Raw genomic sequence first — 15,432 nt, forward strand, 5'->3', positions numbered from 1 at the left:
AATAGAACATGTGACTATTCTAACATTTGGGGAACTTTTTCTGTTACTAACCTATGTCTGTGTGCCACTTCAAAATAAAAACAACTTGTCACCACACAACTATTAAGCCATTATCCTAATTCCCTCCGACTATTTTGTATCATATTCTCAGAGTAAATTTGGAAGCTTAAGGATGCTCTGTGTGTGTCTTGGAGCCCCAGGGAAAACCAGAATCATTTAGCTGTCTGACAGGAAATGGAGCCGAGCAAGCCCCTTTTTCTATGAGACCAGAAAGAAGCCTGACTTTTTTCTAATTCTGATGGATATGAAGTGATGAGAAGGCAAGCTTTAAAAGGAAGGGCAAAAGGGTTTGCCTTCTGCCAGTAGATGATCATTGTATCTTGTCGCTCAGTTCTTTGCTTTCAGAAAACAGTTTTTTCAAATAATACTCAAAACAGTCTAACTTTTGCCTTTAAAAGGGAAAAAAATTTTTTTTTATTTAAAAAGGTAATGGTCTAGCACGTCCCAGTTCCAGGTTTTTCCACCCTTCCTATCATAAGAGTTTGCTTTGGTGGGAATGGGTGTGATTGTTTATAAGTTCAGAGGTAAGCAGTAAAAAGGGTGGGACTCCTAAACTGAAATTCACTCTGGGCTGAGGTGTCACAATGCCGGCACTGGAGGTTGTGCTGGGACTTTAAGGGTGTGAGTTCAGGCTGACTCTGCAGTTCAGATGGCTTTAGTGGTGGCTATGGGTGGGCTTCAAAAGGAAGCTTCATGAAAGACTGCCTCTGTCCACAGAGGCAGTCTTTCATGAAAATTGTGACCTTTCCACTTCTTTTCCAAATGGCTTTGACGGAGAGGGGGAATTCCTTTTTAAAGCAATACTTGAGAGTCTAGCTTAAGTTGCAGAAGAATTACAGAATTTGATTCCAGTAGTTCTAACCCTCCTGTGCTTTAGGCTTCTTCCAGTGTACAGCCTTGGAGACTATCATTCTGATAGACTCCTTCCTCTTCTAAACTAATGTCTGTGTATATATACCACTTTACAATGTTAGTCCTCTCATTGCTGTTCTGGAGATTTAATCTGCCTACATTCTCATTCATGGTGTTAACTCTGTGGGAGGCTTCTGAGATTGAGATTAAGCAAAACTGCATGACCGAATGGGGACTCCAGGAGGAGTCATAGTTATATCAGTTTCAGTATCTTTTGGTTTCTCTTTGCCTTTCAAAACAGTGCCCACCAAGAGAGCTTGTCTCTTAGGTTCTCATTGCCATTCTTTTTTTTTTTTTAATATTTATTATTATATATATACTTTTGGCCGCGCCGTGTCTTAATTGAGGCATGCAGGATCTTCATTGCGGCATGCAGGCTCGGGCTTCTTAGTTGTGGCATGTGGACTTCTTAGTTGTGGCATGCATGTGGGATCTAGTTCCCTGACCAGGGATCAAATCCGGCCCCCCTGTATTGGGAGCGCAGAGTCTTACCCACTGGACCAGCAGGGAAAGCCCCCTCATTGCCATTCTAAAACCCAGTAATCATGTGTACCACTAGAAGATTTAAGTTTAAGAGATCATCTATCTGAGGGTCTGTTCAGAGCTTTCCTTTCCATTCTGAGAGCCACTTTAACATGGAAATTTCAGATGCTGAAGTGCATGTTGTTGCCCAAGGAGAAATTAGCTTAGGGACATGGAGCTACTGCTTTTATCAGGAAGAGAGGAACCTGTCAAGTTTTCCCTGTAAGAGGCTCCACCGTCCACATGCTCTTAACAATGAAAATCAACGAGTGTGGCTTTTATCTATAATGACAGCAGATTGGCAGTGTTTGAGGGCTGCTCAGCTGCCGTGCAGTCCATCTGATCTATTGGGTGAACTAAAAAAGAAAATAGAGGCTTCTTGTTTGAGTCTTAGCCCTGGAAGTAAACTAAAGATGGCTGTTCAAGTTAAAATGTAATTAGCATCGGAAGGAAAGTAAATTGACATTTTCTATGGTGGGTTGCATGACTATTTCTGCTATATTTTTAAGTGTATTCAGACATTGTCAAATATTATAGATAGCCCTGATTTGTCAGGACGTCTCTGAGAAGTCTCAGATAATGTATCAGTCAATAGGGTTTGAAATGGAAGACCATATTTAAACTAAAGATGGTAGATATTTTTTGGCATTGACTAGGAATGCAGAACTACAGGTAGATTTAACTCCAGCAGCTAGCAGAGAGCCTCTTCTGCTTGAGTCTCAGATGACATATCACACAGTTGGAGTCAGTGTCATTATAAACCTGTCACTCAGAGCCATTCCCCTAGGCTCTGTTGACTAGGTGGTGTGGTGCTTAGCACACATCTGAATCATCATTCCTCAGACAACTGGCGATGGTTGGCGTCACTGCCTGGTCCTGGCTTGGACCAGCCTGCAAATAATCTTTCTAAAAGCTAAATGGAGAGGAGGAAAAAAAAAAATTCTCAGACACTTGGAAAGGTCACAAGTGACGTCACGGAAGAGTAGATGATATACTGTCAAAGGTGAGCTGTATACCACTTGGCTTGAATTTTCTTGTGGCAGTGCCTCCTGTGGTGATCTGTGGGGAGAGGCCGCATTTGCCGGAGTTCACACTGAGTTCATCTCGTACCTTTTTATAGTACTTTTGAGCACACTGAAACAAGGTTAGAATATTAATTCAGTCTGCTCCTCTCCAGCTGTGCCACCATAAAGAGGCTGCAGCTCCTGCAGCAGGCTTCCTATACTGTGGAAAGAAACTAATTGCTGGTTACAGGCTGAAGCTGACAGGCTGCTCTTTCCCCAGCAGCCACTGAAAGTAACTCTTAAGAATCATTATTATTATTAAGCATTTATAGCCCGCTTTTGTGTTTTCCAAGTGCCTTATAATCATTTCTATTTGCTCTTCTTATTGATGTCCCTGAGAGGCAAGTTAATATTGTTATGTCCGCATGTCACACGTGACAGACCAGAGGAACAGAGGATTAGGTAATCAGCTCCTTGGTACCATCTGTGATCTGCTTTAGGCATCCTCAAAGCAGAAACTGAGGTGTGCACTCTGTTCCTAAGCTCACTGAGCCCATTTCCTCACTGCTTCCTTTTTAATTTGGTGTATGAGTATTATGGTTGTTATACTTTTTTGACTGCAATTTACAGTAAGAGATACATTTTACATAGTGTATACACACAATACATAAAACTGAAAGTTTCAGGAAACATTACTGACTCTTCGTGAGACACACTATGACATTTTCTATTCTATTTTTTATGCCAGTTTCATCCCACTAAATTAATTTTAAGAAACACCAGTTTTAGGGGCTTCCCTGGTGGCACAGTGGTTGAGAGTCCGCCTGCTGATGCAGGGGACACGGGTTCGTGCCCCGGTCTGGGAAGATCCCACATGCCGCCGAGCAGCTGGGCCCGTGAGCCATGGCCGCTGAGCCTGCGCGTCCAGAGCCTGTGCTCCACAACGGGTGAGGCCACAACAGTGACAGGCCCGCATACTGCCAAAAAAAACCCCAAAACACCGGTTTTAAAACCACCATGTTAGGAGGTACGTGAGGCTGAAGAATACACACGGTGTGTTCGCCTGGAGCATCAGTTTTATTTAAAGGAAAATGGAGAAACACATTTTCATATTAGAACACATGGATTCATTATGGAATAGCATGGAACTTCAAAGAAATTTTGTTCTTATGATGGGCTACTTCATATTATGCCCCTAATCCTGATCCTTACCCCTACCTCCACACCACTATATATGTCCATTCTTTCCTCCTCTGTTAAGGGAAGTACACTGGAAAAAACTTGAGAAGTCCTGTCCTTTTGGAAACTTTAGACCAAGTTCATATCTTGTCTAAACCCAAATGGCTGTCAGGAACTTTGAGTAGTGTATTTTACAGTCATTATTCTTATTGAGCCCTTACTCTGTGCCAGTCACTGTTTTAGAAACTGAGAATACAGTAGTGAACAAGAGACAAAAATCCCTTCCCTTGTGAAACTTACATTTTACTCGAGGTGGATTATGTGGCACAGGGACAGGCAGTGCACCAACAAATAAGTAAAATAATATGTCAGGTAAGAGCGATGGAGAAAAACAAAGCAGAGGTTGGGATAGGGAGTCCTAGAGTTGGAGGTTGGGTGGTATAATTTTATAAATATGTTGGTCATGGAAGACCTACGTGAGAAGATAATATTTGATTTAAAGCAAAGACCTAAAGGAGGCCAGAATGAGCCTTGCACATTTCTGGTGGAAGAGAATTTCAAGCAGAAGAAACAACAAAGGCAAAAAACTATGAGACAGGAGTATGCCTGGTATGTGCAGGGCACAACAGCAGCTCCTGTGGCTGACGGGAGAGTCATAGCATATGACGACAGAGAGGTAAGAGACATCCAACTATAGGCAGTTGTAAGTTTGGGAAGTCATTGGAAGTTTGAGCAGGGAAGTATTTATGAATTGATCTACATTTTAAGATCACTCTGCCTTGTTGACAGTAGACTGGGAAGCTAGGTGGGGAGGGTGGGGAGAGACAAGTGCAGAACCAGGGACACCATAAAAAGCTTGGCGGGGTTTCATATACTGAGTTTGGAAAGTCAGCAGGAGGGTCCATTTAGGGATGAGATGGGGAGATCAAGAATTTGGTTTTAGACATGTTCATTTTCAGATATCTGTTAGTTATCCAAGTATCTCATACCAAGTAGGCAGTTGGATATATATGTGATAATTGATTTGCCATAGGCAAGCTAGACGTTGATGTTAAAGCTCTTGGAAAATACTTCTCCACCTTGTCTGGATTGTGTCTTTCTGTTCTGTACCTGTTGGGATGGTGAATTTCAAAATAAGAAAACAAAGAACTCCCCTCTCTCCCGCTGAAGCAGTCAATATCATACTCTAAGGTTTACTCAATTCTCTTTAAGAGAGCTGCCTTCTGGGAACTTCGCTGGTGGCGCAGTGGTTAAGAATCCTCCTGCCAATGCAGGGGACATGGGTTCGAGCCCTGGTCTGGGAAGGTCCCACATGCTGTGGAGCAGCTAAGCCCGTGCACCACAACTACCGAGCCTGTGCTCTAGAGCCTGCGAGCCACAGCTACTGAGCCCACGTGCCACAACTACTGAAGCCTGCGCACCTAGAGTCCGTGCCCTGCAATAAGAGAAGCCACCGTAGTGAGAAGCCTGCGCACCGCAACGAAGAGTAGCCCCGGCTTGCCACAACTGGAGAAAGCCTGCGCGCAGCAAGGAAGACCCAACGCAGCCCAAAATAAATAAATAAAAATTTAAAAAGAGAGAGAGCTGCCGTCTGGATTGGAATTGGACTGGCTTCATACTGTGTTTTCCTTGAATCTTTTTTGCTGAGACTCCTGAAGAGCTATTGGCATATCCTTGGAGAATCTAATATTCTTTGGGTTGTGATCTACTGCCTATGTTATTCTTCCTCAACATCTAAATATTATTTTAGCCCAGTGTATTTGAAACCAGAAGAGCCCACGTATCATTCTATCCCCCCATCCTTGCCTCATGAAGTATCTGTGTGCCTAATGAGCCATGTTACTGGTGAAATTATGGGGGTTTTAAAATAAATTTATTTATTTATTTATGGCTGCGTTGGGTCTTTGTTGCTGCGGCACAGGCTTTCTCTAATTGCATCAAGTGGGGGCTACTCTTTGTTGCGGTGCGCAGGCTTATTCCGGTGGCTTTTCTTGTTGCAGGGCACGGGCTCTAGGCACATGGGCTTCAGTAGTTGTGGCACATGGGCTCAGTAGTTGTGGCACACGGGCTTCAGTAGTTGTGGCTCGCGGGCTCTAGAGCGCAGGCTCAGTAGTTGTGGCGCATGGGCTTAGTTGCTCCATGGCATGTGGGATCTTCCCGGACCAGGGCTTGAACCCGTGTCCCCTGCGTTGGCAGGCGGATTCTTAACCACTGTGCCACCAAGGAAGTCCCTGAAATTATGTTCTGCATATGAACGATGTACAGGTTAAAAAGGAAAAAAAAAAAAAGGTTGAGAAACCAGTTTTTCATTTCATTTGCTCAACTTCTTCCCCTTAAATTTCATGCAGCAAATACTTATTGAGTCACTAGAATGCGAATGAAGATGAGAGCCCCTGCACTGAGAGAGAGATCATTGTGTTGTGGGTGAGGCAGAGATAAACAATTATTTATTCTATATAGAGGTGCATGGATTGGGTGCTATGGAGAGGAACTAGAGCCTTCCTGAGAAATCCTTGTCAAGCTTGAACTGAATCTTCAGATTAAATAGATATTTTCCAGACAGATAAAGTTTTAGGAGAAGAACATATTAAGCAGAAAGAACAACATCTGACAAGAAACAGCGTGTCAATTTCAGTGTTTGGGGAGCAAGAAGTAATTCTGATGTGCTTGAAGTTAAGGAAATAGGCTGGAGAGGTAGGCAGGGCCCAGATCCAAGGGAACCATATACATTTGAAATAAATGTGGTCCTAAAAAAATAACCAAGAGTAAAAGTTTGAGAGCTGCAAGATGCAGATTTTGAAAATCTAATGTAAAAGAGATGAAACGCTTCCTCACTGAGCTCTTGTTAGCATAGTTGTAATACTACATTTGAGCATGTGTAAGATGTCACATAAGCCTAATGTCGTTATCCTTAATTATGAAAAATTCTGAGTAAAAAGGTAAAGCAGAAAATGGTGAAAGAAGAGGGAACTTTTCTTTGAGAAACATTTGTTAATAGTACTTAATTGTAAGTCAGGCACCATTGTAAGTGCTTTGCAAACATTTACTCGTTAGCCTCATAACAACCCCATGCATTTGGTCCTGTTTGTTATCTCCATCCTTCAGACCGGAGACTGAGCTGAGTACCACTGCCTAAAGTCACACAGCTAGTAAGTAACAGAGTCAGCATTTGAAATCAGGTGGTCTGGTCTGGTTCCCAAGTCCGTGTTCAGAGCCACTGTGTCTGCTGCCTCTGATTTGGGTGTCCCAGCTTCTCAGAGAATTATTCTAGAGCAGAAGTCCAGGGGTAGTCTTCAGGGTGTCCTGAAACCCCTGAAGTTTTTGTGGAAACATTGCATGTACGGTTTTCAGAAAGAAGGTCCCTGACTTTCATCTGTTTGTCAAAAGGGTCCTTGGGGCAGAATGGTTGACCTAGAAGAGATTTTCATGTCTTTTCCATTGTTAAAGGGCTTCAGTTGGAATAAGGATTCCCTCAGATGAACAATCTATTTATAAGCCCACACAGACTTCTTAGGTAACATTGTTGTAAATTAATTACTTGTCTGGTTGATCTTCCTAGGAACTTTTTCCAAAATACATGTTCCAGGTCCCAGATTTAGGGATTGCTGTTTTTTTAATACAGGATGGAGTCCCGGATTCTGTTTTGAGAAATCTCTCCAGATGATTCTAATATAAGTCTTTGGTTGAGAACCGCTAATATTACCTCTTGGAGGACATATGACCCATGCTAGCCCACTTGAACCACTTCCAGTTTTCACTTCTAAATGACCTTTACAGAGCCTGGCACTCCCTCAAGGTCTTCTTGGTGCCCTTATTTGAAATAAGTGTTCCCGTTCTCTCATTGCTGAGTACCAGATGAATTAGAAAATACCTCCTTCCCAGAAGCCCACAGCTGGTATAGATCTTTTGAAGTGGTGCTCTAGTACATCTTAAAGAATGTCTAAGGTCCCTCTTTCCTGAGGTTAGTTACTCTGCTTGTATTCACCAGACTCAAGCTTTTTGAGACTCCTGCTGTCTCAGCATTTTGGGCATCTGATTGTGTGATATAGGTCAGAAACTCCTGGGTGTGGGTCATTGAAAGGTTAAATGTACAAGTTACAAGGAAAGTAATTTGATGAATTCTTATAGGAAAGAGGGCAGAAAGATATCAAGTAGACATACCCAAACCAGATTATGGAGGGTGAAATAAAGGTACTATTTAAGGTGGGGAAGGGACTTCCCTGGTGGCTTAGTGGTTAAGAATCCGCCTGCCAATGCCGGGGACACGGGTTCGAGCCCTGGTCTGGGAAGATCCCACATGCCACGGAGCATCTAAGCCCATGCACCACAACTACTGAGCCTGCGCTCTAGAGCCCACGTGCCTAGAGCCCATGCTCCGCAACAAAGAGAAGCCAACGCAATGAGAAGCCCACCCACCACAACGAAAAGCCAACGCAATGAGAAGCCCACCCACCACAACGAAGAAAGCCCGTGCGCAGCAACGAAGACCCAATGCAGACAAAAGAAAAAAAGGTGGGGAAGATGAGTTGATAACAAATGTAAAAGAACTGGAAGTACTTCGGAAAGAGGATATTTCAATCTCAATATGCTGTTGAAGTTATAGGCATTTGCCCCAAGAAGGGGCGGGGAGAGAATAGTGGTGCTAGATAAGCACTTTTTACCTTTATTTTCTTAGAGAGAAATAGACTTGGTTACTGATTATAAAACTCACCCAGAGAAATGGTTTTCTGCAGTGCCAAGAGCATAGATAGGAAAGTCACCAGTGACAGGAACCAGTGGGAAGTGGTAGTTTCGAGCAGTTCTTCTCCTACTCTCCCCTCTTACAGTATATGGCTCTTACAATCTGCCACGGTGGAGTCTGCCTGTTTCTGAATAGAGACACCAATCAGTGTTGCCCCTGAGCACAGGTACTTATTATAGCTTTTTAAAAAATATGAACAGCGTGCCCTGGATTGAATGGGCCATGGTAGAATCACAGCCTGCCCAAATCCAGAAGTTTGTATTGTGAGAAGAAAACTCATTTCTTCATTTGTTCAAAGGCTTTTCCTTCCAAGAGTCATCAGATTTACGAGTGTTTGACCCAGCAAGCTTTTCCAGCCATGTGACTTAGGAAAGTAAGATTTTATAAAAGAAAGAGCTTTAAAACTGATACCTGAAAAAAGATAAGGGGCAGTATGCCACCAGTTATTGTGGAGAGAAAAAAAACAAGGTTTAGAGTCAATTTTGCATTTGAATCCTGGTTCTTCTGTGTACTGACAGTGTGATACTGGATGTTACTTAATCTTTCTGAACCTCAGTTCCTCATCTGTAAAATGAGAGGGTAGTAACAGTACTTTGTTTGGGATAGTTATAATGAGGATTAGAAATATTCTCATTAATAGGTACTTAGTAAGTGGTAGCAGAAACTACTATTAAAACAACTGACTGGATATCGCAGGTATAGAATTGTGCCTTGAATTCATTCCTCCTGGGGCCCCTCCTGGAGCAAGGCAGAGTTGCAGGCTGTCCACGGTGCTCTTGACAGTGGAGTGAATAAGGACATGCTTTGCAGTGTATGGGCTGGTATGTCTTGATTTGGGGTTTCCTAACCTGTCTAAAAGAGGAAGGAGGGACTTCCCTGGCCGTACAGTGGTTAAGGCTCTGCGCTTCCAATGCAAGGGGCGCAGGTTTATTCCCTGGTCGGAGAACTAAAATCCCACATGCCGTGCAGTGAGGCTAAATAAATAAATAACAGATTTTGGGGACTTCCCTGGTGGTCCAGTGGCTAAGGCTCCGTGCTCCCAATGCAGGGGGCCCAGCTTTGACCCCTGGTCAGGGAACTAGATCCCATGTGCCGCAACTAACTAAGACCCAGTGCAACCAAATAAATAAATAAATATTTTAAAATAAATAAATAGGAAGGAAATTGGGTGATTTATTTCTAGACACATATAACTGTTCTTTCCCTCCTACCTGGCTTCTTATGATGTCCTAATTTTCCCTTGCTACTTTACTGGCAGGTGGCTGTGAAAAACAATATTGATGTCTTCTACTTCAGCTGCCTCATCCCACTCAACGTGCTTTTTGTAGAAGATGGCAAAATGGGTAAGTATGTCCTCCTGTCCTGCAAATATACCTTTGCTCTTTCTCTGAATGTGTCAGGCAGAGCATAGCCCCGGAAGGACAAGCTATTTTGAGGTTTAAAAAAATGGAGGAAGGCTATTCTAAAGCTCTAATAATTGCTAATTATATATTCTCCTGAGTCACAGTTGTTCTTGCTTTGCTGTTGGTCTCCAAGTCACAATGCCTATTGTCCAAATAAGCCAGTCACCACAGCATACAGAGTAAGTGGCTTGGTGACAAGTAGATGTGGATTTGAATCTCAGCTTGGCTATTTACCAGCTATGTGACTGTAGCAAGGTGCTTAATTTTTTTGAGTTTCAGTTTCCAAAGCAGAAATCGTTTTTATAATGACTTGAGATAATACATGGAAATTCAGCATTTAGCCCTGTCCTGAGTTCTTACTGTCTCAAGATAAGAATTCAATAATTTGTGATAAATTTATTGGTATTCCCCATGTGGTTGTTGATATTTCTCTCTTCCCTTACTTAGGAAACCACCATCTAATAAAACTAGCTTGTATTGATACATATGAAGTTGTATTGGCACTTAACATTGGTTTCATTCTTACAGTAGCTCTTTGGGTAGGGTAGGCAGATGTAATAATATATGATGAAATTAAGGATCAGAAAGATCACAAGACTTACCAAAGTCACCCAAATAGGAAAACAGTGGAGGCAAAACTAAACCCTAGATGTTGACTTTTTTCCAGTGTATCTTAGTGCTACTCATGAGGGATTAATTGACCTGGAGTGTAGCACCTCTGCATAGCTAGGAGTTGACTCCAGTCCCAGGCTACTGCTGGCTGTATTGCTAGAACCAGCACTCCAAAGGAGAAATGGTACAAGGGCTTAGATGTCAGAATATTGACAGATTGTGCACATCCTTCCTTTCCCTCTGCTTCCCCATACAGAGCGCCAGGTCTTCCTTGCAACGTGGAAGGATATTCCCAATGAAAATGAACTTCAGTTTCAGATTAAGGAATGTCATTTAAATGCTGGTGAGTGATGAGTCTAAATTTCATTTTCATCCTAGTGTATTATATTAGATATTTGAAAATGTTGTCTTTTCTTTACCTACCTTTTCACACCTACCTTATTTCTAGTGAGTATATGGTATTACTTTGCAAACTTCTCTTTAAAAACTTGGGATGTTTTGATGTAGGTACTAGATTACTTACAAACTAACAGATTTAAGAAGAGAACTAGAATGGATCCACCCACCCAATTCTCTAGTAGTTGAACACGTATGAGTCATGTTACTTGAACATTCTAAGCATTAGGTAATTGAAGTGGCACTTGAAGATATGCACTCTCCTAAAAATTAAAAGGACTGTTTGTCATTTTACATCAGCCTTCAGTAGTGACTCTTTCCGAGATCCTTATTTGGAATCCTGTGTTTACTATTAAATAAGACTACATCATAGTTGATTAAAGCCTAGTTGGTAGCCTTTTTCTTTCTTGCCTTGTGTCAGCTTTCATATGGTTATACTGACCTCTTTAATCACCATGAAAAAGCTCCAGCCCCCTTAGTAGTTAGTTTTATTACTGTACTAGAACATCAAACTGGGGAGCCCAGGAGGAGAAACAATAGCAGCTGACAGTGCCTAGGGCTTTGTTTCACTGAAGCATCCTCAGGAGTGGAAGGAGCCTTCAGCTGTTCAGGGTCTTGCCTTTGTTCCAGTCTCTCTTTGAGGTTAGTATAAGGCCTTATGAAATGAAAGGCGTTTTAATGAAAGTGAGCCTTGGTGCTGTTGGGTGCCGCCTCTTTTCCTCTTTTCTTCATTCACCCGTCCTTTCCTCCTTCTGGCTGCCGCCCTCCCACTGTAGCTGGAGCATTGAGTGGGGGAAAGAGGCAGTATAGCAGTACAGAAAGAAAAAGAAAAAAAAAAAAACAACTCACTGTCTTCTCAGTTCAACTTGTTCTTTAAAAAGTTTTTTTGCGGGGAGTGGGAGTGCTCTATGATGCATTCATCCTCTGTGTTCAGACAAGTCTTTTCTTATAGACTTCTCCTGAGCCCTTGGAGAGGTGTTGGAGGAGATAGTTTTCTGTAATGTCCACTGTCGCTACTAGTTTGTCGATTCTCTTCAGGAATACCACATATCTGCCTTCTTTTGAACATATTCTTGGTCTGGGTTTTTCAGCCTGACTGGTTATGTAGTTATTAAACAAAACCAGATTTTTGCTGAGTTTTCACAAAAAAGTCATACTTAAATTGAGCTGCTTTTTATGCCATATTCTAGGTAGGTGACGGTGTTATCTCTCTGCTAGGCTCACTGGTTAGTTACCACAAGCCTCATTTGATGAGTTGGGAGGTCGGGCAGTCTTCCCTTGTGTAAGCTGTTTTTCAGGAAGCTCCAGGTGCAGAACTGCAGTGGTTCATGGCGAGAGTTATAGTCACCCTTGTGTAGTCAGTCCCAGGGCATTTCATTTATTATGCTCCTGAGAACACTTGTCCCTCAGAAAAGGGTTCTGTGGTCAAAAAAGTTGGAAAATACAGTGTATGAAGTGCCTCTCTTGGGTGTTGCCATTGCACATGAGCACACTAGAAGCTGAGGCTTCCTGCATCGGGGAAACCAGTTTAACTCAACATTAACTGAATTTTTTCACTGTGGAATTTAAAGTCACAAAATGCTTATTATTAACGTCTTATGGAACACCGGTGTTCCTTGAACATGCACGATCTGGGAAACTCTGGCCTATAGAGAGCAGAGAAAGGCCAGAGTAATTGGAAAGCAGATTTGGTTTCAGAGGTCTGGTGTGAAAGGGACATGCTTTTTCAAAAAAGAAAATGGAAGTTTGGATGATTGAGGGCTTTACTGTGGCCTGTCAGAGTTATAGAAAAGATCCCCCTGCTTCCAGATTGGGGTTCTGAACCCTTATTGAACCTTGGTGTACATTTGTGATCTTGCCCAAAGAAGGGGTGTCTGGTCTTGCTCCCAAAGGGTCTTTGGCTTCTGATGTAAACTGGAACAGTTTCCCAAAGCAAATTCAGTTTTGATCAGTTCTGCCATGGCCTCATGCCAGTTCCTCCCTGCCTCGGGTGCTCCAAATACCAGCGAATCAGTTTTCCAGTGACACACAGTGCAGCACGTGGCAGTGCAGCACATGGAGCAGAGGGAAAAACAGCCACTTCGTTTTCTCCAGGAGCCCGAGGCCATCATTTCCCACACTGAATCATTGCTAATCGCTTACGAGACCACTTCCTGCAACTAATCCTTTCTAGCTTTTCCTCTGCCGCCACCCCAAGGTCTGGAGTACCCTGGCCTTTACATTTCCTTCCAGTCTGAGGGCTCTATTAACATGAACATTTTTGGGTTTAGTGCCTTCTGATTCAACACCCTGGGTCTAGCTGAGAGCTAAAAATACCATCCTCCCCAGCTGATCTGTCCTAATCACAATAGCACCAACCCTTTAAATAGCTTTTTTGTGCCAGAGTAGACATTTGACAGATGGAGCTAACACTGAGGGCAACAGGAAGTCGCAGGCTTAAAGGGCTGACCACCTAGCGTTGAGCTTTTACTTTTGCTCTTCCATGTCTTCTAGAGATGAAAGAAGAAAAGAAACCGTCTTCCTAAGCCTTAATCATTTATCAGTTCTTAATAGAAAGGTGTATATGATGGGGTGCTTATGGTGCCACTAGTTGTGTAAATACTAGAAAATATTAGATCAGAAAGGCACCAATGTTTGGGTCTCCCTGCTTCCTAGCACTGGTCATCTCTACTGGCGTCAAGCGGTCTGTATGAATCTGTTTTACAGCTTATATTATAGCTGTATTTGGGCTTAGTACATGTCTGGGACCACTATCTTAAGTATACAAGAAGTAGTTGCATCTCCACCCATATCCAGAAAGGAATCTTTCTGGCAAGCAATCTACAAACCTGTTTTTTAAATTAAGTGTTTATTATACTGTGAAGAGCTCAGAGACATGTTGTATCTATATTCACTAGTTGGGCTCTCTAGTAAGGGACAAATATTTCTTCTGCCACAGGGACTAGGTGAGGATGAATTCTGTTTCTTTGTTTTGTCGTGGTTCTCCCCATCCTTCGGAACATTTCATAAATGCAAATGCTTTGCCAGCCAGCACTTAAATATAGTTTGGTTGTTCAAATGGTAGAAAGTATCCTTTTCAGCAAGCATAATGGTTTTGAACTTGCTGATGAGTATGTACCACAGCTGGGACCCCTGTACAGATTCCCCCTTCCCCCTCACTGAGTATCTTCACTCTTATGGCTGCTGGAAGAGATGTGACCTTAGCTGAAGTAGGAAAATGAAGGAGGGAAGACCACATTCACACCTTCTCAGACTTCAGGCCTCAGGCCCAAAGCCAGGTTTGAGGTAGGAGACAAATGAACCAAAAGAAATCACACCTTGATGCACTTGTAACCATATTTGACCATCTTTTAAAACTCTGTCCTTTAGGGCAAATCTCAGTGTCTTAACATTGCATTGTCATTCTCAAAGTCTCACAACTGTAAGATTCCATCATGTTTCCCAGGAGTTCAGGTATATTTAAAACAACAACAACGACAACTACAAAAAACTGACATCTTGTAAAGAAGTCTATCCCAGTCTGACAAGGAAGCCTCCTTAACATTGGCTCGCATTGCCATTCTTAATAGGTTCATTTAGCAGAGTCTGATGATCCTGCCATCTACATACCCTCTAACTCAAACCTGATAGCGAAGGTTTATGAAAATTGACTCACACATACTTATGTTATAGAACCCTCCTCCCTCCATTCAGTCTTCTGATAGAAATCACGATAACAGCCATTTAGTAGGAGCAGAGCCAGGTTCCTAACTGGAATGCTTCCAAACACAGTAAAGTTACATCCATTCAACTTGCTTATTCTACCTGGCTGTTTGCCACATTTTCTAATTCTGGAAGGGGTGAGTGTGTATGTGTGTCTGTGTGCTTCCTTTTCTTAGCCTATTATCTCTTACTTAGGTGGTAAAATCACGAGACATCTGTAGGCATCTGGGCCTTGCTGTGTATATTGTCTAGAACATGTGCCTATGCAACAAGGTAGATCTTCAACAAAAGCTCCTGCTAGGCACATGGGCTTCAGTAGTTGTGGCGTGTGGGCTCAGTAGTTGTGACACGCAGGCTCAGTAGCTGTGGCTCGCGGGCTCTAGAGCGCAGGCTCAGTAGTTGTGGTGCACGGACTTAGTTGCTCTGCGGCACGTGGGATCTTCCCGGACCAGGGCTCGAACCTGTGTCCCCTGCATTGGCAGGCAGATTCTTAACCACTGCGCCACCAGGGAAGCCACCCCCCCCCTTTCTATTTAAGACAGTCCTGTCAAAAGGCATTAGCCAAACTCCAGCTGGTGATGTTGCCTGGCAACCCAGTCTGAGCTGCAAGAGCCCTTCATTGTGGGAACCAGGGTGACAGCCAGAACTGCCTGAACCTCCAAAAGGTGATTAAAAAGCATACTGAGGCCCTCTCCTTCAGCAGTCTTGCATATAACAACCTTGAGATATACTTTTTAGCTCCCCAAAGAGAAGCAATTCTTGAGTTTTAACTACTCTGCTTGGTGTTAGTGAAAACCTTGGAAATAAAAGGAGGGAAATTAAGTCATAACTAAGTGTGGTGCAGTTGTTTAATGAATGGGCTTTAGTGCCTCCTCGCTTGAGCTCTCACTGGTTTGAATGT

The 15,432-nt window shown here is 42.9% G+C and overlaps 1 protein-coding gene across 5 annotated transcripts in view; it reads left to right on the forward strand.

Moving 5' to 3' along the window:
- AP2B1 (adaptor related protein complex 2 subunit beta 1) overlaps positions 1-15,432 on the forward strand; it is a 122,448-nt gene that overhangs the window by 98,517 nt on the left and 8,499 nt on the right. For all 5 annotated transcript variants that reach the window (XM_060290595.2, XM_060290593.1, XM_060290597.1 and 2 more), the window contains 2 exons: positions 9,677-9,761; positions 10,690-10,776. In XM_060290595.2, the coding sequence (XP_060146578.1) occupies positions 9,677-9,761; positions 10,690-10,776 (172 nt within the window). The remainder of the gene's footprint in view (positions 1-9,676; positions 9,762-10,689; positions 10,777-15,432) is intronic.

The sequence above is a fragment of the Globicephala melas genome, chromosome 20 (assembly GCF_963455315.2).
Source record: "Globicephala melas chromosome 20, mGloMel1.2, whole genome shotgun sequence".
In the NCBI taxonomy this organism is placed as follows: domain Eukaryota; kingdom Metazoa; phylum Chordata; class Mammalia; order Artiodactyla; family Delphinidae; genus Globicephala; species Globicephala melas.